Below are 24,374 nucleotides of genomic sequence, written 5' to 3'. Positions count from 1 at the left end.
CTCTGAAGATGAACCAAGCCTGTCTTAAGATGTGCTCTGTAAATACACATCTTTTGCTGTTTCTCTCCATTTCAAGTTAAAATAGTTTCAAACCATACTTAACATCCAAAAGAATCTAACTTAATTGAAAATAGTACAAATTGTGGTTACATATAGCTCAGCGTCTAAGACTTCAGTTAGCAGGTTTAACAAGCTGTTTCATCCAACATAGTATTCCATTAATTTCTGAAATTGTGATAAAATATATCTTTAAAAGCCAAATCAGTATTTCAAGGGAAAACAACAGCTGGAAAAAGTTGTAAAAAGGGGTGGGGGGTGGGGCAAAACATTTGATTTAGAGAAACAAAGATGAAAAATCTAATTACATGCTGCAGAAGACAGGCAAAAGCCAATATGAAATAAGCAAAATAATTTTATCTTCAGTTTAGTTTTCCTTAGATATACTTAGATTTCATACAGTGATAATACAAATACAAAGGGAGAACATGTGGATTTCATCCTTGGCCTCATTTACAAAGTAAAAAGGGATGTTGGATTCACATGTAAATGTTTAAAAAGATTTTACAGTGTTTAAGTCACCAGATTTACTACAAAAATGCATCTAAATAGTCCAGATTCTTTTCTAAATAACTTCCAAATGGTGAAAGTCTTCACTGCTCAAATACTTTCTTTACTGTAAACTCCAATAAGTGATAGAGTTGTAATGATTGTGGGAATAAGAAACAAAAAGATTAAAAAGGCAAAAGGTATCAACTCTAGTGAGGTCCAAGAAGGCAATACCTTACAGTGGGTTCTCTGAAGGAGTTACTTAATTTCTGTTCCACATACTTGACAATGAAAACTTAACTTTGGGTTTGGATGAAGAATAGATTCTAAACACTCAAAAAAAAAAAAAATTATATTTCTATGTTAACAAAACTAATTTTTCATCAAACAGTGATGAATTTTCTAGCTGTTATTAATGATGAGAGGGGTCACTTCCCCAAGAAAGGTAGGTCCCTCGTGGGCTGGCTGCACAGCTCTGTGTAAAAGGGGAATAGAATAGGAGAGGCCCTTTGTGGAATGTGTCCTATGGATTCATCTATGGGAACAGGTAATGTTCAAAATGACACCAAAGGTCTTATACTCTGGTATTCATTTCTGGTAGGATCTGTTAGAAATGCAATTGGAAAAAAATCAGATTTTAAATTTCTTTAGCAGCCAAACTAAGCCAGGAAAATATAGTAATTAGCAATACTGTTCACTAAATATGCTTATTAAATAATTAAAGATGCCTCTTCCTTTTACTTGCAAAGGCAAGTCAACGTGGTCTTAAAAGCTCATTTGCTCCAAGCATGTCTTACCCAAAATTTTAAAAGATACTACATGATCCAAAAGCTATGCTACAGTTAGTAATTGATCTTTTTTGAAATACCTACTTTTGAGAAAGTAGGTAAACAGAATATTTGCACTGGCTTTATTGAACAACTTAACCTGCATTTTAACTGAGAACACTTTTCTGAACACAGAGAAGAGCTATATAGGGAAGAGATTTTTGTTATATTAGTAAAGATGTATGATTTCTCAAGGGTCCTGAAATAATATGAAAACAAATATTTTGAGGAAAAAATCTTTATATAGTAAGATGTTTAAAAATTACTATAGCAGCTAAGTTTATGCCTTAATGTCATCAATATTTTTCCTTACTGATAGAAGTTATTGCTCAGAAAAGAAAAAAATTATGCAATCAACTGCTGTCAAGTTGTTTCCAATTCATCATATGTATTTTAAATAGACTTGCTTTGACAGATGAAATGCTTCATCAATTCAACAGCTGCAAAGAACCAAACTCTAAAATTGTGCTCTAAATGTGTTGTTTTATCTGGTTTAAGACATCTGAGATACATTAAAGAAAGGGCAGAGGTGTGTATTTCTTTTTCAATTCATACAGAAACAGCCATATATATTTCATGAATACAATTAGCATTCCTCTTACTTCTGACATCTATTAGGTACAAAGATCTATGAATCCACTTTTTATAAAGAATATTTCAAAATCTTCCCCATGTAAGATATTCCGCATTCACATACTCTACTGAAAGCAATATTTTATGCAAAATACCCATATATATTTATTTATAGGTCTTAATACAGCAAAACGTAAATGAATACTGAGAACACTGCTCATTCTTCTAATTTAATTTGACATATAAAATGGAGTTTCTTCAGAAAAAAGATTTGCATGAAATTTACCTTACCTTATGATATATGCTCTAAGCATACATTTTATAAAAATGAGCAACCAGAGTTCTTTTATGTTTAAATTGAAATGAACATAAGTATAAATAATAACTTTCTTTTATGTAGTAGCAAAAAGAGTCAATAATCCTTTCAAGAAAGAGACTATTTCATTTCCTCCCAACTTGGATTCACCATAAACACGATCCACAAATGATATTGGAACCTAGTTAAAAAAATATATGTTAAGTCAGTCTTCAAAAATATTAGAAAGGAGGCGTAGCAGGCATACAACAATTACTAATACAATAGAAACAAGATTAATCCCATGACGGCAAGTCTTTCAAGTAAGTTCAGAATCGGGATTCTTTACAGCAACTGTGTGTACCTCCAAGTCTTTAAAATTAAACATGCATTTTATTATCTAAAAATAGGTCATTTGAACCAAATCTACAACTGGTTGAAAAGCATTGATCCTGAATATTAAGTTGGTTTATTCAAGTTTCAGACTGCATTTCACGGAAAAATTATACTCCAAAAGTAAAATGGCCTTTCACTTAATTTTTTCAGTAGTCCATCAAATTTAGCTGTCACTATGTTTTAGTATTAAGTTAAAAATCTTATAACTTCCACAAGAGAAGTGGCATTCTAATTAGCTATTTTCTTGCTCTAAATAAGAGTATTACACAAGGAGGGTCTTCCCTAGGAGCTCACTAGCTGGCTGGAAATATTCTAGACAACCCCCCCCCCCCCACACCCAATTCCTGTCCTTTTCATTTACTCACAGGAAATGGGCAAATGGGGTTCATCAGTCGTTTTAAAGTAGGGTGGCTGTTGGCCATGGCAAGAGAAAAAGCAGCCAACAGACTCATCCCATAATGCTGAGTGGTCAGAAGAAGGGGCAAGGATGGAGACAGTACCAGTAACTTTTAATTATTTAAAAGGGAATGCTGCCTTCTATTAGTGTTTTAAATCTTGTAAGTCCAACCTATTAATTTGAAAGGGATGTGAATTTTCACCCTTTAGTGTATGGACATTCTAAACAACTGGAAGCCTTCCACATTTACTCAGTAGTTATGAAAGTTAAACTTATTATAAAAAGTCTAAAAGTTACTGTTTCTTTATGAGGAACAGAATACACTATTTACCATCAGTTGCATACCTCGCCAATAGTATAGTTCAGCTGTCTTGCCCGAACGATCATTTCCATCTGGAAGACATAGCCTTTAGAAACACATTTTTCTATTAATTTCTGTAGAACTTCTTTTCGGTACAACCTGTAAGAAATTAAGATATATATGAACACCTGGATAAATACACTTGCCTATATGTATCCTGACCTTTCGAAAAGCTCACTGGTATTCATAAAACCTAAAACTTTCACTAGCCATTTGTATATAGAAAAGTTCTTAGAGTTGATGATTATGATACATTTGTCCTGAACTGGAAAGGTCATGAAATATTTGGTAAATAATTTAGAATAATTTTGAAAATGAATTCTTAGTATGTTTTAGAGAATTATTTTCCTATCATACTATCAGAAATTATAAAAATATGGTAAATTGAATAATTTGAAGCAGAACTACCCATTGTTTTTAGTTTTTAAATTTTCTAAAATTTAAAGTTGGAGGAGAAACTATTCCAAATATCGGAACAATTGAGTTGATGATGAAGCAACAATATAAACTAGATGACAAAAAATAATCCAGTAATTAACAGGTGTCTCCTCATAAAAGTCTATGATGAGTTTCTATTTCTCAAGATCTACTAAATAAGTTCCCTGGGATAAACTAAGTCCCTCTGGGATGAGGCTGCTTGAGCTGGGTTAAGACAGGAACAGGGCATCACGGGACGGAGGCAATCCTGGTGGGATATAGCTATCACCAAGTGAGGTCACAGTTAGACACTCATCATGGGCCAACGCCCCGTCTACCAGAGGTGGGCTGCAGGCCAACCACAGATCGCATCACATTTATGAAGCAGGAGTAACACAGGGTCTGGGAAGTCCAATGGGGGGACCCAATCACTGTCTTCAGGAACTCCCTGTTTTCATAGTTGCTGAGGTAAAAAAACAAACAAAAAACCCCCAGAGTCTCAGTGAATAGGGAGGGAGCAATTTCTACCTCTTTTTTTTTGTGGGGGAGAAAACTAGGAGAGGCAGTTTGGCATAACTCTGTTCTCTTTGCAGTTGAAGCCACCTGGATCTACAATGCCAGAGGGTTTTACCTGGAACCCACATTTTTTCCTCAGGCTTCTTCTAAGGCTACCTTTTGATTTGTCAAGCTTTTAAGTGAATATAAGACTGCAGAAAGCAGTCTTGAGGAACTTGAGAGGGATTAGTGTACGCACTCCTCTACCCACACAGGTTCCGTAAGAATTCAAAGAATAAGTCTGGAATAAATCCGAAGTGAGGAGAATCTGATGGTAGTAATATTTATTCAATAACAAATATTTATTGAGCAATCCACTCTGTTTCAGGCACCTTTTTATGTTTTGGGGTTTTAGCACTAGAAACTAAATCAAGATTATGTCAGGGCTGGCCCAGTGGCGTAGCAGGTAAGTTTCGGCCCTCTGCTTTGGCGGCCTGGGGTTCGCAGGTTCGGATCCTGGCACAGACTGATGCACCGCTTGTCAAGCCATGCTTTGGTGGCATCCCATATAAAGTAGAGGAAGGGGCCGGCTCCGTGGCTTAGCGGTTAAGTGTGCGCGCTCTGATGCTGGCGGCCCGGGTTCGGATCCCGGGAGCGCCCCGAGGCACCACTTCTCCGTCCAACGTGAGGCCGAGTCCCACGTAGAGCAACTAGAAGGATGTGAACCTATGACATACAACTATCTACTGGGGCTTTGGGGGGAAAAAACTGAGTAAATAAAATCTTTAAAGTAGAGGAAGATGGGCATGGATGTTAGCCCAGGGCCAATCTTCCTCAGCAAAAAAAAAAAAAAAAAGATATATGTCAAATGATGTTAAGTAGGGGAGAGAGGACTGAGATTATGGGAAGGACATGATGGGATATTTCAGCATTACCTTTAAAATTGGGATTAGGCTATGAATTCTATGCCTTTATTTTTTATTTTTTTTTTGTGAGGAAGATCAGCCCTGAGCTAACATCCATGCCAATCCTCTTTTTTTTTGCTGAGGAAGAGTATCCCTGGGCTAACATCCGTGCCCATCCTCCTCCACTTTATATGGGATGCTGCTACAGCACGGCCTGACAAGCGGTGCCAGGGATCCGAACCCCGGGCTGCCACCAGCAGAGCATGCGCACTTAACCACTAGCCACGAGGCCAGCCCCAAATTCTATCCCTTTAAGAGTTACTTTATTCCCTGTAAAAGTCATTTTTTAAGACATTATTTCTCTTCATTGCCACCTCTCTCTCCCCCACCACAATATCTTTATTTTTATTTATTTATTTTTCCCCCCAAAGCCCCAATAGATAGTTGTATGTCATAGCTGCACATCCTTCTAGTTGCTGTATGTGGGACGTGGCCTCAGCATGGCCGGAGGTGGTGCGTTGGTGCGCGCCCAGGATCCAAACCCAGGCCGCCAGCAGCGGAGCGCGTGCACTTAACCGCTAATCCACAGGGCCAGCCGCCACGATATCTTTAAAACTATGGCTAATGATGTAAAATTATATACATGAAGCCATATGACCAATAAATGGGATCCAAGTGGTATTTGCAATTAATTGGCTTTGCATCAGACTGTAGTTTTTCTGGGATTCCTTTTATCTTGGAAAAGGCACATACCTCCTAAATCTAGGGATATGACAATGAACTTTATCTAATGAAAAGCTGAACTTTAATGCATGTATTTAATAAATCACTACTCTTATGAAGAGATGATGAGCTTTAACTATTTAAAAAAACAGTGAAATCAACAGGCTCACTTTCATCTGTGTGTGGCTGCTCTGTCACCTGCACAGAATACACCCACTCACTGCTCTCACTACATGAAATCCAGAGCTCCCAGGCCATCCTTCATCCTCACACCCTCCTCTAATCCCCCCATGGTTCTGGTGGCAGTGAGGCGTCCCCCCCATTACTCTCCCTGCTGTGTTTTCTCCACAGCATAATCCCCATGTGACACTGCATATATTTTATGTAGTTGTAAGCCTCATGTCATTAGAATGTGCAAACTGCAGGAGGACAGGGACTTTGACTCCTGTTCGATGCCTGGCACACAGCAGGCACTCAATAAATATCTGGTGAATCTAAAAGGAATCACCTTGCTCACTCACCACACATTCTCATCCCCCGCTCCTACAAATATGGGTAGGATGCTGCGTTTCCAAAAGGTGAAGGGGCCTTCTGATGAAGTAACTAGGGGAACTACAAAAAAGCAAAGCCCCTCTCTCCACAACCCACGGAGCTACCTGGGTCTTCATTCAAAACCATGATGCCTGTGGCCTATGAAGGCCACACCGGCCACTCCCCCTGTACAGAGATTCAGTGAGTGCCACAACTCGGTGCATTGTTGCTACATGGCAATCAGAGATCTTAATCAGATAACACATTATTCCTTTGCCTCGAAGTGTGGAACTGAATGGATGTATTTATGGGCCCCCATCTGTCTTTTATACACCAAATTCTGCTTTAATCAATTTACACTTCAATTCTAAGATGCTTCATTTTCATTCTTGGACCTCTGATTTGTGATGGCTCCTCTCGTCACTTTAGACTCTCTCTCTGTCTTCCTATCTCTGACCTGCTATTCAACAGACTTGCAGTTGCACTGGAAGTACAAGTTACCTTCAACAGCCAGCTCCTAAATTGTGTGTGTGTGTATCAATTCTAATGAATAACCAAAAAATCAACATTATTTAATGGGAAAAAACAAATATCAAGTAATATGATTATTAACTAATGCATGGGGTTTGGCACTTAAAATAGACATTTTATAGTTTCAGAGATAAAAACAAAATCTGGCAATCTTTAGTCATTTGGCATGGTCATAGAAAACAGTTCATCTACTGTAGCAAGTCTAGAAATTACACACACACCCCCCCAGAAACAAACAAAAACACCCCAGGGACCTAGCAGGAGGCTTTGCTCCAATTAAACAAGAATTTTTTATAAAACACATATGGAGAACCAGGTAACTGAAAAAGCTCTACTTAAATATTCAAGATTTTAGACTTTTCTGTGGACAATGCTACAAATATTCATATAAAATGCAGAAAATAACTGAAGAGGTGCACATTACCAGTGACAACAACGTTCTGCATGAGCAGTGAGGGGGCACCTTGGGCCCCCTCAGGGGCTGAGCATTAATACTAATGTTAACAAGCACACCAACTTAAGCCTTGCCTTCGAGGCTCTTTAAAAAGTGCAACATTTTGGGGGCCAGCCCAGTGGCCTAGTGGTTAGGTTCAGTAGTGCATTCCCCTTTGGCGGCCCAGGTTCTGTTCCCAGGTGAGGATCTACACCAACCCGTATACAAAATAGAGGAAGACTGGCACAGATGTTAGCTCAGGGAGAATCTTCCTCAGCAAAAAAAAAAAAAAAAAAAAGTACAATATTTTTCCTTAGGAAGATGCTTAGGCTTCATTTGCAGCTTCCAAGGAACTTCAGTCTACCTTTTTTAGTGTTCCAAAACAAAGAAAGGGTAGAAATGAAAAGCACTTCTTTAAAATAAGCCATTGCAAAGCAAGAAATTTAGGCAAGATGTTGCAAATAGCAAAAAAAAAATAAAAAATTACAAGTTTTCACTGTACCTGAAACTTCCTGTTAAATCAGATGCTCCTGGTCTCAGCAAAATCTGAGTCATAAAATTGGCCCCACGGCTGTCAAAAAAAAATCAGATTTTTTTTTGAAATGAAATAGTTTCTAAACAAGAGAAACACATCCAAGAACAGAGTGCTAAAAATGCTACACTAATTTCACAAATGCAACACACTATTTCACAAAAATGTTAATTCTATAGAACGAAGAGAAATTTTCAGTCAGTGAAAGCAGATCTATTTCTCATTTTTCAGAAAACAGAGATTTTTAGGGGCCGGCCCAGTTAAGTTCACGTGCTCTGCTTCAGCAGCCCAGGGTTCGCAGGTTTGGATCCCAGGCATGGACCGATGCACCACTTGTCAAGCCGTGATGTGGCACGTGTCCCATATAAAGTGGAGGAAGATGGGCACGGATGTTAGCCCAGGGCCAATCTTCCTCAGCAAAAAGAGGAGGATTGCCAACAGATGTTAGCTCAGGGCTACTCTTCCTCACAAAAAAAAAAAAGAAAATAGAGATTTTTATTCTTTGAAGGTGACATTTAGAGGGGACCTATAAAGCAATCATTCTTCCAAATTTTAGGTAAGAACAGTAACAGAGTTTTAACTCCAATGTTTGCCAACAGTCATCACTTAGAACTGCGAACATCTGTTAGACAATAAAACGGACCAGGGATTCGGAGTTTCCTTTTCAGATTCTAATAAGCACAAAGGGATCTCAGTTTCAACCAGGTAATAGGTCAGTCTGCATGAAAATGGCACTTGTTTTTTTTAAAGAAGGTATGGAAGTGGGAGAAGGTTTTGGTTTTTGGCAATCTCTAGAAAATGACCAAATGTTCATTCTGAGACTATCTGAGAAGGCTTGGGCTGCTATAACAAAATACTATAGACTAGGTGGCTTCAACAACAGCTATTTGTTTCTCATAGTCCTGGAGGCTGGGAAGTCCAAAGGCAAGGTGCTGTGGACTTGGTTCCTGGTGAGGACCCTCTTCCTGGCTTACAGCTGGTGGCCTTTGTGCTGTGTGCTCACATGAGGGGGGAGAAGGGGCGGGAGGCCAAACTGTCTGGTCTCCTCTTGAAGGGCACTAATCCCACCATGAGTGCCCCACACTCAGGACTTCATCTAAACCTAATTAACCTCACAAAGGCCCCACCTCCAGATAACAACACTTTGGGGGTAAGGTACTTGAACACGTGAACACACAACAATGACTTTAGGGTATGTGCTTCAAACACAGCTAAGTATCAATCAATTATAAGCTATTACTGACTAATAGCTATAATTAACATTTCAAAAAGACGTGAAGTGCCTTGAGAAAAAGTGACTTTTGTATTGCAGCTATTTTATTTTAGTGTGCTCAGATTCAGAAAAAAGTTTTCTGGAGCAGCCTAGAGAGAGAACAATTTCTCTCAATTTAGGCTTTAGAGAGAAATAAAGCCAAGGTAACCACTAAGGCCCTCTCTAGGAAAGATTATTTTTATACAAATAACATGGTTTGGGACATAGCTGGGATAACAAAAACATTTTCCCCTTCAATTTGCTTCTAATAGCTACAAAAAAATTCTAGGACATAATTTACCCCCAAAAATGGGTTTAATCAAAGGAAAGTGAGTGTATATGTATATATTTCTACATCTATTCAAGGTAATGTATTTTTTTGTTTTTTATTTTTTTGTGTGAGGAAGATCAGCCCTGAGCTAACATCCATGCTAATCCTCCTCTTTTTGCTGAGGAAGACCGGCTCTGAGCTAACATCTATTGCCAATCCTCCTCCTTTTTCCCCCAAAGCCCCAGTAGATAGTTGTATGTCATAGCTGCACATCCTTCTAGTTGCTGTATGTGGGACGCGGCCTCAGCATGGCCGGACAAGCGGTGCATCGGTGCGCGCCCAGGATCCGAACCTGGCCGCCAGTAGCAGAGTGCGCACACTTAACCGCTAAGCCATGGGGCTGGCCCGAGGTAATGTATTTTTAAATTGAGGTCTTTTAATTAAAATGCAGCAAGAGTCAGGGAGATTTGGGTTCAAATTCTGGTTCTGGACCATACTTGCTCTGGACCTTGAGCAGGTGATTACATCATCTTTCTCAGAAGTTTATACTGGAAGAAAGTGCTGACATTGACAACTAATGACAGATACGACTCAATACAACTAAATGATCCAACCAAAAGTTGTAAACTGTCTCTGATTGGGACTCCCTAATTTTAAATAATAGCTGTAACGACCAAATTCAGAGAGACCTGAAAGATCACTCATTTGTTGGTCTAAATTTTGGCTGCACAAGAGAATCACCTGGGGAGCCAGTGAAAAGACTGATGCTTTTGCCCCACCTCTGGCGATCCATTCAAATGTTCTGCAATGTGTGTATGCACGAGAAAGGGGGGACAAATAGGGAGCAGTTGTGTATAATTTTCTACATAATTCCAATGTTCAGCAGGATTGAAAACCACTGTTTTATCCAACCCCTTCATTTCACTGAAAACTGAGGCTCTTACATGTTTTAAATGACTTGCCTAAGGTTCCACAGTTAGGAGGCAAAACTGAGATTAATTTAACAGAATGTTCAATGGGAATGAAGTGGGTGATAAAGAAAATACTAATATTAGTAAGAATTTGTATCAAGTTACAGTGTTATATAAAAAGCAGTAAGCTATATAGACCCTTCACTGATAGAAAAATATCTCATCTTCCCAACAACCATGAAAAGTAGGTGACAGATTAAATATGGTCAAAAATTCTTTGTGGTTCTTGGGCCAGCCCCACTGGCCTGGTGGTTAAGGTTGATGGGCTCTGCTTTGGCAGTACAGGTTTGGTTCCCAGGCACAGACCTACACTACTTGTTTATCAGTGGCCATGCTGTGATGGTGGCTCACATACAAAATAGAGGAAGACTGGCAACAGATGTTAGCTCAGGGCAACTCTTCCTCAGCAAAAATAAACAAATAAATAAATGTTTGTGGTTCTTCCCACCAAGAGGTGGATTCTTTTTCCCCACTCCTTGTTTATGGGCTTGCCTTGACCAAAAATTAATGCTGCATGAGCCCCAGGGTCTAGGCCTTAAGAGGCCTTGCAGCTGCAGCCCAGAGGCCTTGCTCTTGGATGCTGCCCTTGGGACGCCATGTAATGAAGCTGATCTAGCTTTCCAGAAGGTGAGAGGCCACAGGCACAAGAACTGAGATGCCCCAGCCAACAACTAGCGCCAACTACCAGACGTATGAGTGAGTGCTTCTTGGACCTTCCAGCACAGCTGACCCCCAGCTGAAGGAGGCTGCATGAATGAGCAGGTGAAGTCAGCACAGGAACCATCAGCCAATCCATAGAACTGTGAGTAATAAATTGTTGTTGCTTTCTTTTCTTTTCTTTTTTAAAGGCAGATTCACCCTGAGCTAACATCTGTGGCCAGTCTTCCTCTATTGTGTATGGGGGTTGCCGCCACTGCATAGCTGATGAGCAGTGCAGGTCCACACCTGGGAGCCAAACTTGCAAATCTGGGCCACCGAAGTGGAGCGCATGAACTGAACCACTACACCACTGGGCTGGCCCTAAATTGTTGTTTTAAGTCACTAAGCTTTGGGATGGTTTGTTATACAGTAATAGAAAACTGAAACAGTATGTTTTATTTCCATTTTATGATGAGGAAAATAAAGCTTAGAAAAGGTGACAGAGGTAATTAAATAACACAATCAGGATTTTAACTCACGTCTGACTCCAAAGCCTCATTACTTTATGTTCCTTAGTAAAAGTTAAAAAAATCATTAAGTGTCTTATTTACTTAAAATGATAAAAAATATATATGGAAAAAAAACTTAGTCCAAAAACATAGATGATTCGTCACTTAAAGCTGAAGGTCTAGGGCCGGACCCGTGGCTTAGTGGTTGAGCGCGCGCACTCCGCTGCTGGTGGCCCAGGTTCGGATCCCGGGCGTGCACCGATGCACCGCTTCTCTGGCCATGCTGAGGCTGCGTCCCACATACAGCAACTAGAAGGATGTGCAGCTGTGACATACAATTATCTACTGGGGCTTTGGGGGGGAAATAAATAAAATCTTAAAAAAAAAAAAAAAGCTGAAGGTCTAGTAAATAAATTTTGCTGAATTAGACCATTTATACCAAAAGTTCAAAGGTTTATGCTGCTTCTTCCTTAGTGAAAAATATCTGAAGTAAAATACTCTAATCATAGGAAACATTGTAGGTAGGAAACTATCTGGGAATTTTTATTGGAAATTACAAGCTGATCCCACAAATACTAAGGCAGCATGGTAATTTAATCCAAATACCTGTTATAAACATATTTCCAGTAGTTATACTAAAAATAGAGAAATCATAGCACATCTATACCTGATTATTTTTCTTTTCAAATCCCAGCCATATACACCTCCATTCCCTTTGTAGCGAGTTCCAGAGACAATGTCAAAATTACCCTCCTTTTGCTTCCTGTATAAAAAATAAATTAGCTGTCAATTAGAAAAAGCTATTGAGCTTTCAGTAGTTATTTCCATGAGCTACACAACAGAACTTTTAAGATTTGCATAGAAAAAAATAATGCTGAGAACATAGATGAACTGAGAGATCTTTCAAAGTAAGGTTGTCAAACCTGATTTTTTTTCCTTTTTAAAATTTTTTTTTTAATTTTATTTATTTATTTTTTCCCCCAAAGCCCCAGTAGACAGTCGTATGTCATAGTTGCACATCCTTCTAGTTGCTGTATGTGGGACGCGGCCTCAGCATGGCTGGAGAAGCAGTATGTCGGTGTGCACCCGGGATCCGAACCCGGGCCGCCAGCAGCAGAGCGCAAACACTTAACCGCTAAGCCACCGGGCTGGCTCTCCTTTTTTAATTTTTAAAACTACCAAATAGTACTATTTGGTGACTGCACCATGTGAAAATATAATAATAATCCTAAAATACAATAATAAAATTACAGTCATGTGCCACATAACAACCTTTTGGTCACCGACAGACCACATATACAATGGTGGTCCCATAACATTAGTGCCATATAGCCTAGGTGTGTAGTAGGCTATACCACCTAGGTTTGTATAAGTACACTCTAACATGTTCACATAAAGACAAAATCACCTAATGACACATTTCTAAGAATGTATCCCCATCATTAAGTGACACGTGACTGTTTAAATTTTCCCAATCCCCCCTTCATTCTTTTCTTGGCCCCCTGAAGTAAACAATGCCTAAACAGCCTGGTAACCCTCCAGATCTTTCTCTTTGTTTACAGAAAGATATCTCAAAGAAACACACACATCCCTAGGATTTTTGGTTGCTTTTACAAAATCGGAATCCAAAAACGTACATTTTGCAACTTGCTTCTTGTCAGTTAATAATATATATCATGGAATCATGGCTGTCCCTACCGGTCAACAGAGAATTTCCCCATTCCTTTTAACAGCTGCAAAAATATTCCATAGAATATTGAACCCACATACTCCTACAAATGTTTCCGAGGTGAATCCTGTCCCCCACCCCCAAGAACACGACAACCCAAAGTGCTGCAACATTCTTATATGTGTATATCCTGGTGCTTAGACTACCCAAAGTGGAACACAATGGAACTGCTGAAATAAAGCTTATCAGTATTTTTAATTCTAACAGATATCACCAGAAATTACTTTCCAGAAAGGTTGTAGTGACTCACACTTCCTCCAGCAATATTTGAGTGTGTCCATTATCTACCATCTTAGTGGTGCTGGATGTATTGCTCTATAGGTTTTTAATTTTGACAAACTAATGGGTAATAAAATAGTAACAGTTATTTTATTTTGCACTTCCCTGACTACATCCCAGGGTGAATATCTTCTCTTAGGTTTATTAGCCATTTGGATTTCTTCTGCACTGTGTCTTTCACCCATTTTCTACTCCACTGGTTCCATTTCCTTGTCAGGTCAAAGGGGCTTTTGTGTATTGGAGATCTAAGCAGAGAAGGCATCTCTGAGGTGAGTTTACGCCAAGATCAAAGAATGAGAAGTAGGTGGCCTTAAAGGAGCAGGGGACGAGCATTTCAGGCAAAGAGAATATAGCACTGTGTGGACACAGAAATGGAAAGAGCAGGCCTTCGGTAGAGAGAGCAAAAGAGGGGACACAAGATGAGTTCAGAAAGGGAGGCGGGGGCCAGATCACACAGCAGTTTGAGGGGCAAGGAAAGGAGTGTGGATTGTTTCCCATGTGTTAATGGGAACTCTCTGAAGTGTTCTAAATAGGGGAGTGACACGATCTGATTTTGTTTTTGTGTACTTAGCTTACATTCAGAACAGCTTCCAAATTCTTATTCTCAGAAGTTTCACGGTCTCCAGGATTTTCTAATATAATGATACCACTTGCAAATGAATATAATTTTGTATCCTTTACCAATATTTATACTAAATTCTTGTCTTACAGTATTACTTAATATCTCCATGTTTAATGATAGCTGGCATGCCTATCTTGAGAGTTTACTGGAAATGACTCAACATTTCACCATTCAGTAGGACATCTGTGTTGGGACTGGGCTGTCTACCACGTTTAAGTGGTTTCCTTCTATCTCTACTTTAAAGTTTTTATTAAAAATGGCTATTGAACCTTATCAAATACCTTTCAGCATCTATAGACTTAATCACACTGCTTTGTTAATGTGATAAATGAACTGTGTTGATCGATTCCTGATGATGAAACACTCTGGCATTCCTGGAATAAACCCTATTTGTTCATGGTATTTTATTCTCATGATGCAGGGCTTAATTCCATTTAACCAGGAAGCTGCCTTCCATCTTTCTCTGTAGTTTAGAAGAATTTAGATAACAAAGGAATTATCTATTGATTAGTCCCTCAGGGCCTAAAATATATCATTTAGTCACATATCTATACTCATGAGTCTCAAATCTCTATGTTGGCTTTATTTTTGATAGCAAACTTACAACAGCATGTGCATTTTTAATTAATGAAAAATGAAAGTAAGTCCAAAATCAATATAAGATAAATGATTTGAATCATAATTCTTTCAAATATTAGAAATACCTACCTAATGAATTCAGGAATAAATTTTGGCTGAAATTTAGAAAGAATAAACAGTAAGTCAGTAAAACAGACTAAGAATATCATAAATAGCCAATAAAGAAATATAGCACTTACATGGTGTGAGAGATCAGCATCCATAATAATTATGTAGTTTCCTGTGGCATATTTCAATCCATGAATATATGCAGTTCCTAAAAATGAAAATGTTTATATCCATTAAATAAAATCACAGAAATGCTTAACTATACATATGAACAGGGAAGAAACCGTTAAGCATCTGAAAAACATACATTAGTCCTCTAAAAGTGATACTCAACTATAATTCAATCCTATTTATTTTCCATCTAAAACATCTCTCAATCCCGTTCTTTATTCTCCAACGTCACCTTAGTCACAGGCACCATCTTCTCATGCTTGGATCCCTAGCTAACAAGTCTCCCTGCTTCTGCTCGTCCCCATCACTCCTGGCCTATTTCTACAAAAGCTCCCCAGCCAGTGTCTTCTACACTGTAAGCCTGGTATACCAGACTCCTGCTCTGGTATTTGGGGCCAAAGGTGCAGCTACCAATGACTTAGTCACCTTTGTGCCTAAAAGTTCCCCAGGGACTCGGCAGGTAAGGGTAACTGGTCAGGAGCAGGATCTGGGGATTCCCGCATCCTGTAGCCCCAAAACACCATAGTATCCTATTAGCAAGACTGAATTCTTCTACGTTCTTTTGTTAAGAAGTGACTACCCACAGCTTTTTGGATTTCCACTAACTGGTTAGTAATTCTTGGTTGCTTTCATGGCAGTTTCCAGATTATTTAAATCCCAAAGAACCTTCTGGATTCAGATATTCAGAACATTTGATGATGCCAGGGAACTGATAGTCTTCAGGACAGCAGATTTCAATTCTTAACAACAGTGCTTCCTCCAGGCTCCCCTATTTTTCAGTAAAATTATACCACTTCTCACCACAAGCAACTGTGACCAACAGAAACAAAGACATTCAGATTTTCATCTCAGACTGACCGAGCTCATCTGAGATTTTCTATAACCCCTATGTTTAGAAGCTTTCTTTTTTAAAAATAAAAAAATAACTTTTTTAAACTTAATAATTTAAAGAAATGTTGAACCCCTAAGTTTAAAAGCTTTCTTCTTTAAAATTAAAAATAACGTTTTTAAATTTATACTTTAAAGCAATGTTGAAAGGTTTACAGCTAAGGCAGGGTGCTGGTCCAAGGTGTTTGCCCTCAGATCCCTTCTCTGGCCTTTCCCTACTCTGTTCTATATTGCAGGGAACTATCTATTTCCCAGCTTCTCTTGTCAACTGGTTTCCAAACAGCTTTGGGAGGCACAGGGGGAAGATTTCAAGGAAAGAGGTGGAGAAGAGTCTAAGTGTCCCCCCTCTCTTACTCTGCCTCCCAGTACTCACTGATATCCTCCATGGCTCCAGCTCCTGCCATGTATCCCCCACACCATTCTAGCCCCCTCTTGGTAGCCCACGTTACTAGGTTCTAAAAAGACAGTCTCTTCCTACTGTTGCTCCATCGTAGGGGTGGTAGTGACCTCCAGCTATTACTAATCTCTGAGTAGCCTCACTGTTCCATTTGGTTTCTCAGCAATTCCTTCACCCGTGTAACCAGATTCTCTGTATTAAATTCCCTGTATTGCAAGACTTACAGTGGTTTCTGTTTTCCCAAGTGGGCCTTGACTGATACAGGCACATCAAGTTAAACCATTTAAACGTCATTAAGATCATTAAAAACCATCACAGAAGGTCACTGTATTTTGGCCCTGTTCCAAACCAGGAAAATACACACCAGATAATCTTACCAAAGTAAGGAGCAGGTATGCTGGGTGAGAGGTTCTACTTACCTAGTCCCAACTTTTTCTCTCGTGGTCTCAGAAGCTGTAAGAATAAGAAACAACATTTTAACACAAAAAATCAAAAACCTGTCTACTAAAAATTCTTTTTTGATAAGTGCCTACTCATTTTAACAGAAATATAGCTGCACTTATTAGACCTTAAAGGAGAGTATGCTTAACATATTTTGCCAAAGTAAAGAAAGTGTTTAGTAACAAGTTAAACAGTTTAACAACTTTTAAGGAAAAGCAACATTCTTTCACCACAACTCCACAGGCCAAATTTTAAACTTTTTTTTTTCCTGGTGCTATCCACCAGAAAACAATATGTAAACAATGTTTTTATGTCTGTTACTTGATTTATCCTTTTAAACAATATCTATTGTTTCCTTCCTAGGAAAACTGAGGATTTAACCCACTTATCCCATACCTGCTTGGAATATTTGGTACCCATGTTTGTTTTCTCAATTCCTTTTGTGATTTTTAAATGCTGATATCACTCCATCAACTTATCTTGATTTTATGTTGGAGGGCCTCATCTTATTCGCTACTGGTCCAATGGCACGACTTTAGGGTTACATTGCTACCAAGCAGGTTAAATTCTGTCTCTTTTCTTAGTTTGTCAATTACTTAGTCTTTCTACATTTTTTGCTTCATATATAAACCTGACTTAGTTTAGCTTTTTCCTGAATGTCTGGAAATTTTTGAAAAAGTAAAATGCCAAAGTTTGACTCTGTTCTAAGTTTCTGAGATACGGGGCTCAAGCAGACTGTCTACTGAGCATATCTTGTCCCCTTCTGCATTTGCCAGTGTATAAGCAGGTTATCTCAGATCGCAAATCTCTAAATAAAATATTTTCAGTTCAACTCAAGCAGGATATATTAATGTTTTTTTACTATATGCAAGCTGCTGTAGGTCTTGGGAAGGAACAAAGAAATGATAAAATACATTTTGCCTGATAAGCTCTTACATGGAGGAGAACCAGACATTCAATCAATTGTCTATAATAACTATGATACACTGAAGAAAATCAAACAAGATATGTCAGGTTTTATTTGATTTTGTGACTGATACTTATTGACAAAATACTGACTTCATCTGGTGTCTGCCCTGAAAAAGCAAATCCTTTAAAGTTCATCTTAGATTTTCTATAACTCTATGTTTCAGCTGGAAAAATCTTTCTTTTTTCAAATAAATGATAATTTTGTTATTTATATTTTTCAGAATGTTAAAAAGTTTATATAAAATATAAACCATGTTGTATATGTTAGAGTACTGTGGAGCAGTTAAAAGGAGGTAATCTGCTGACAAAAGATCTCTAAGACATAATTAAAAAGTAACAGAATGATACAAGATTGCATTTATGTTTAAAAACAAAAACCACATTCCCTAGAGTTCTAGAGACAAAGACACACACACATATGCGCACACATGCATAAAAAGGTCTGAGGGAACATCCGCCAAACTGCTGACTGGGGTCTCCCTTGGAGAAGGGACTGGCTTGCAAACCAGGAAATGCTCATCCAAGGCAACTTCAGTTTCATCGGTAACATTTACATTTTACAGGAATGCAGTTGTTTATTTCTTATGTAATAAATTCAAATTGTTTCATTTGGTGGGCTTTACTTTCAGACTCTTAATTCCACCCCCCTCCCTGTTTTGCCTCCTAACATTAATGAGATTGCCTTTTTCCACATGAGGCAGGATGGCATCATAGATAGGAGTGGGGACTCTGGAGCCCCTGCTAATTTGCTGTGTGATCCCAGGCACTAAAAGGCACAACAGAGCTCACCTCATTCAGCTGCCATGAGAACAAGCAGTGAATTCACAGCAAGTGTGTGAAAGAGCGCCAGGCACATACTCTCTGAAGAACACTTATCACAAATGCTTTTAAAATACTTCATGTGACCCTATGATTTGTTTGACAAAAAATTTATTTTGTAAAAATTTTTATCATAGAAAATCTTGATGACACTTCTGAAAAACTATATCAATTTATACTAGGATCATCAGTATTTGAGTAGACCTGTTTTACTATACTCTCAAAAACAATGGGTTAAAAGAAAGAAGAAAATAAAAATAAATCTTCAGCTAAGAAAGGCTGTTTTCTCCTACTTTGCAATTCTTTACTTATCATTGAGGCTCATATTTTTTTCATTTTTGGCCATTTGTAGTTTTTGTTTTATGAATTACCTGTTTTTGCACATTTGATTGGGGCACTAATCTTTTTGTTAGAGATAGTTTTGGCATTTGGGGATGGACAGAACATTTTTTAAGTCATCAAAAATCTCTCAATCCTATAGTTATGTTTGACATTTTAAAAGTAATGAACATGTGTTACATTTTATTATGAACAATTTTTAAAAATACTAAACTATAAGATGACAAAATACAGGTGACTTTATGTGATCTTAAGTTGGAGGATGAGACAAACCATATAAATTAAATGTGACAGAAGCATTCAACATAGAAAGGCTGAACTCTCCACAACCTCGGCTCTCCCTGCCCCACAACCACCGTTAACAGTTCAGAATATGTGCCGCCAATTTTCCTATGGTCCCATTTCCGCCGTTTATTAGTTAGCTGTGTAACCTTGGAAAGTGACTTAACCTCTCGTCTCAGTTTCCTCATCTACAGAGTTTTAAAAAAATTTATCTTCCTTGGCTTTTTTCTGAAACATTTACTTCAGCCTGTTTGACAGGCTAGCTCACAAAGCATTGGTGCTGAATACTTTATCTGAGGTATTATAAGATGGTTTCAATAATAATTTTTCTCCATTTCTCCCCCAAAATAAACATACATATGTCACTTAAAAGCAAATAAGTATCATCCCTGGCACGGCCTGATACTGGGGGGGGGGGGGGAAGTAATTTTCTAGTTTAAATGATTTAAAGGTCATAAAAGAATGAATGAATAGAGAATTTCTCTGATGCTACAAGGAAATCATGATAATGAATGTTAATTATTTTCCTCATTATTTTGGACTTTATTGGGTTGATGGGGGAAAATGGAGCTCTTGGAGGACCATGTTGTTTTAGAATTTGAAAAGTCAACTTAGTAGGCATTCCCTAAGATCAACCCATCGGTGATACCTCAAGGCTAAGGTTCTATGACAAGTATTCAAAATATTGTCAGGTTGATGCTCCCGATTAAACAGCAGTGCATAACTTAGTGTATTCTATACATAATAAATGTGAATCAGTGGTCTTGGCCCAGAACTTTAAAAGAAAAACTGGGCAACTGTTTGCCAAAAAAATATGAACCTAACATGATCAGGAGTCACTGCTAGAAGGCTGAAAACTATCACCTTTTTAATCTCTTTCTGTACATCAGGCTATTCGGAGAGGACTGGAGGTGTGATAGATGGGTAAGTTGCTCATCTGTGAGACAGACGGACAGACTCTCTAGTATAGGACAGATTTACCACAGATATAAGAGTAACACATTTCCCTTAAACTCTGCCCACCAGCCAAGATTTCCTCCAACTGATTAGAAATTATTTCATTATTTGGATTAATCAAGAATATTTGGACCCAGTGACTATTTTTTATGATGGTTAATTGCCATTTCTTGAAATGCAAATATCAGCAAATGTTCTCCAAGAGACTTCTTTATGTCTACACCAATGGTTCTCTACTGAAAGGAGGTGACAGGTTTGCCCATAAGCGGATATTTGATGATATCCAGAGATATTTTTGGTTGCCACACTGGGGAGGGAGGTTGCTACTGGCATTCAGTTGGTAGAGTCCAGGGATGATGCTAAACATCCTATAACATATAGGACAGCCTCCTCCCACCCCCCCACCCCCTGCAAAGAATTATTGGGTCTCAAATGTCAATAGTGCTGAGATTGAGAAATTCTGGTCTATACAAATTACAAAATACCCAATGCCTAGAATGTATTTTCTAATTAAATCTGGACTTAAATTATATGCTTTTGGCCCAAGAATTATCTAAAGTTGAGCTTACAAGTATGTTCAAACATTTATAAATCCAAACCATTGATCAAAAATAAAATTACACAGCTGTTATAAAATGAACTCTACATCTGCCTAAGTTACTCCTGCAGAAGAACAACAAGTTTCAAGGTACAGTGAGAAAATCTAAAGTTTAAGACTCAGAAAGTCAATCTACTCCCACAAGACTGTTCTACAGATAAAAAGAAAAATGCCAAGCACTCTGAAGTCATTCCTGCTTCACATGAAAACAGTCAGTCACCTTTCCCAGGTACAAGCTTTTAGCTGCAAGCATTCTCTACTGAAAGTATGAGAATACCTAGAGAAAAGGGCAAGAAAGACCAAGACATACATTACTAACTGCAACCTAGTTCCATAGTATTTATCAATTCAATACCATGCTTTAATTTTGCCCTTCAAGAAAATTTATCTGAGTCAGTCATAAAAACACTTCATCCAAAGGCTCACTATTTTGCTGTAAAACTACCACTGACCCAACATATCAAAGATACGTAAAACCTCAAGCATGACGCATGTTCATGTATAAGTTGTATAAGTATATATATAAGTGTATAAGTTGCCTTTTATCTTTTCAGTTTCTAGACAGGCTGAATTCAAGCACTGTTCATTTCTCATCTTTCCCCTACATAAACACAACTGATACGAAAGAAAAATATTTGTTCACGACTTACAATTTTGTCTGACCCATAGATCTTCTCTAACTGTTCAGCAACGTCCCTTGTTCCATCTGGGCTTCCATCATCTATGATTATAATTTCATAGTTGATTCCACTAAAATAAAAAAATAAATTTGTATTGTTTGGCACCAGTATTCTCAAATTAAAAAATAATTTTAAAATTACTTATTCCTCACCAGTATAAGTAAGATTCATTGCCATATTAATCACAAAGGAAAACTTCAATTATCAAATGAAATAAATATTTAGTACTTCACCTCCAAACTCAGCATATTGCTGGAGAATGCTATTATAAAATCCTGAGATGGCAAAAAATTCTCACACAGAAAACATACTCTTTAGTTAAAAAATGATAGTATTACATATATACATGATATCATATGAAATTTTATTTACCTACTTTGGAAATGGAATTTTCGAACCTTAATTATATAAAATATCAAAAACACGTTTAAAAGATATCTCAAGTCGACTGAGTAGCTCTGAGTGATTATTCTTTTTAATTTAATCCCAAATAGATCTAAATAACACTATCAGGAATAAACCTGATTTAATTTCACCCTTAAAAAAATCCACTTTAGAATGATGACAATCTTTACACCACTATTTCAAATAGTTATACCCCTTATCCCACACTGTCAAATAAACAGCAATAGCACAGTAGAATTACAAAAGATTTCAATGTGCTTCAAAAGTAACACCCCTCTGTTACTCTCCATTAACTTCACCTGATAGTTTCTATGCTAACAAGCCAACACAACACTTGGATGTACATGTGATTACTATTATGTCTCTCCTCCCCTCTCCCCTTTTAAAGAAGACATTCTTTTCCTTAATTTTATTGGGAAACTTAAGGGGAAAAAAAAGAAAAGCCCTACAATACAACATTGTTTCCTCTTGGTCCTGCTTTAAGAAACATATGCAAGGGAAGCAATCAGAAAACACATTCCACTGTAAAAGGCTTAAAAAAGTCAACCCCAGCAAACGTGGAAGAAAGCAAAAACTCAGCTTCATCTATTCCTTAAGAGAATATAAGGACGCATTCAGCTTCTCACTGTGCCTTAAATATGGGCATGTGCTTTACAAGCCAAAACATGTAAGATGTTGATTCTAGTGCTGAAAGAGATATACTTCATAAACAAATGGAGTTTTTCATAAGCAAAATTACTCGCTACTCCCACTTCAAAGCACCCACACAACCCTAGGGTGAGGTAACTTAAAGGAATCAAGCTGAGCTGACTTAGGTAATTTGATTGCATCTGAAAAGAAGACAGTTGTTTCCTTCACTAAACTTCATTTTGATTTAAAAATATCCACGCAGAAACCATTAAAAGATAAATTGCACGACAAAAACAAATTAAACAATACAGTAAAAATATTGTATAATGAGAACACAAACCGGAACCAGATCTGCTACATTACAATTTCTCTAATTTGGAAAGAGCTTGTAGAAATCAAAATAAAAAAATAACAATTTTTGAAAAAGAGGAAAAAGATATGAACAAAATAACTTTAAAAGGCCATGTATGTGAAAACAGTTATTTCATTCAAAGAACTATAATCAAAACACCAATGTTTTTCACCAACTAGCATTTCCAACGATGTTAAGTTTAATGTAGCTCAGGTTGGCTGGTTGGTGGGGAAAGAGGCACTCTGAAGAACGCTGGAGAGTCCTACGCCAGTACAATCTTTTTTGAGAGCAATTTTGCAATAACTGTCCATTTTAAGCACATTTCTGCTGACCCAGCAATTCCACCGCAAAGACTTTATCCCTCGCCCCGTATACTAATAAAAGTTATGAGTGTGTTCGCTGCAACATTCGTTTAATAAAAGAGCACCTACTATGTGTCAAGCACTTTTCTAAATGCTGGAAAATATGGTGTAAGCAAACTCTCCGCTGTCATGTGTAAGGCAAAAGTCAAACAAAAAAAAACAAAAACAAAAACAACTCTGGAAATAATCTGTGTTCATTGATATGACCGGTTAGATAAATTACAACACAGCCACATGGAATACTACCTAACTTTCTAAATAATTTGCTAAGTTTGTATTTGCCGATATGGAAAGATCTTCAAAAATTTATACAACACGATCCCATTGCTATAACCGTAAAACAAACTATTTCGTACGAATACCAAGATTTCCTGGAGCTTTTTAAAAAAAATTATATAACACTTCCAAATTCAAACTCCAAACTCCCTCAGCTTCTAACCACCACATCAAACGTCCACCGTGATCAGCGAAGGTGTCCTTCCGCTCTCTCCAGAAAGGCTGTCCAGCCCAGCAGCAGTTCCCCATCCCAGACACCCAACCTCATGCTTACATAAGCACTCGGCACGGGGGCGGGAGTGAGCGCGCTCGCTTCGACTCCGGGCTCCTGCCGCAGATCCTGACCACCGAGAGCGAGGAATGAGGTCAGGCTTTCAGCCTCGCCCCAAGTAAAAGGGGTGGCCAGCCCTTCTAAGAAAAAGGCGGATGGGGAGTGTATAAGAAAGATAAAGGAGAATCTGACAAAACCGAAGGGGAACGAGAACCCGAGACACGCAGAGAACCCCAGAAGCATCTGCCTCTGCTCTCCTCGCAGGGCGGCCTCTCCTCGCAGGGCGGCCTCTCCCCGCGGCCTCCCTCCGCAGCCGAAGAGAGGCCGGGCAGGGCCGCCTCGCGCAGCCAACTGCCGACACCCGGGCGGAGGAAGCCAGCTCAGCTCATTCCTCGGGGAGGGCGGCCGGGCGTCTACCTCTCGGAGAAGCTCTTCACCAGCAGCCACACGATGAGCGGCAGGTTCTCGCGCTCGTTGTAGGTGGGCAAGAGCACCGAGTACTTGTCCTGTCGCAGGACGCACCCCGCCCGCTCCCGCCGAGATCTACGAGGGCTGCAACTCGCTTCCTCGGAGGCCATGGCGGAACTGCGCGAGACGCCGGAAGCGGAATGACGTC

General features: G+C 38.6%; 1 protein-coding gene across 2 annotated transcripts; it reads right to left on the bottom strand.

The window, feature by feature from the left end:
- Nucleotides 1-394: 394 nt before the first annotated feature.
- On the bottom strand, nt 395-24,351 carry DPM1 (dolichyl-phosphate mannosyltransferase subunit 1, catalytic). Of its 2 annotated transcripts, XM_004430272.3 has the most exons (9): nt 24,176-24,351; nt 21,433-21,532; nt 16,797-16,830; nt 15,053-15,129; nt 14,943-14,968; nt 12,272-12,367; nt 7,933-8,001; nt 3,380-3,494; nt 395-2,443 (listed from the first exon to the last, which is right to left on the bottom strand). In XM_004430272.3, exons 1-9 carry the CDS (start codon nt 24,334-24,336, stop codon nt 2,339-2,341), a joined length of 783 nt encoding a protein of 260 aa, XP_004430329.1. In that variant the 5' UTR covers nt 24,337-24,351; the 3' UTR covers nt 395-2,338. The 2 variants fall into 2 exon arrangements, with proteins under 2 accessions (XP_004430329.1, XP_087301242.1); XM_087445116.1 differs by lacking the exon at nt 12,272-12,367.
- Nucleotides 24,352-24,374: the final 23 nt, after the last annotated feature.

The sequence above is a fragment of the Ceratotherium simum genome, chromosome 21, assembly GCF_057802395.1.
Source record: "Ceratotherium simum simum isolate JZ-2026a chromosome 21, ASM5780239v1, whole genome shotgun sequence".
NCBI lineage: Eukaryota > Metazoa > Chordata > Mammalia > Perissodactyla > Rhinocerotidae > Ceratotherium > Ceratotherium simum.
Note: the sequence above shows the minus strand (reverse complement) of the source record. Positions and strands in the feature narration are given on the sequence as shown.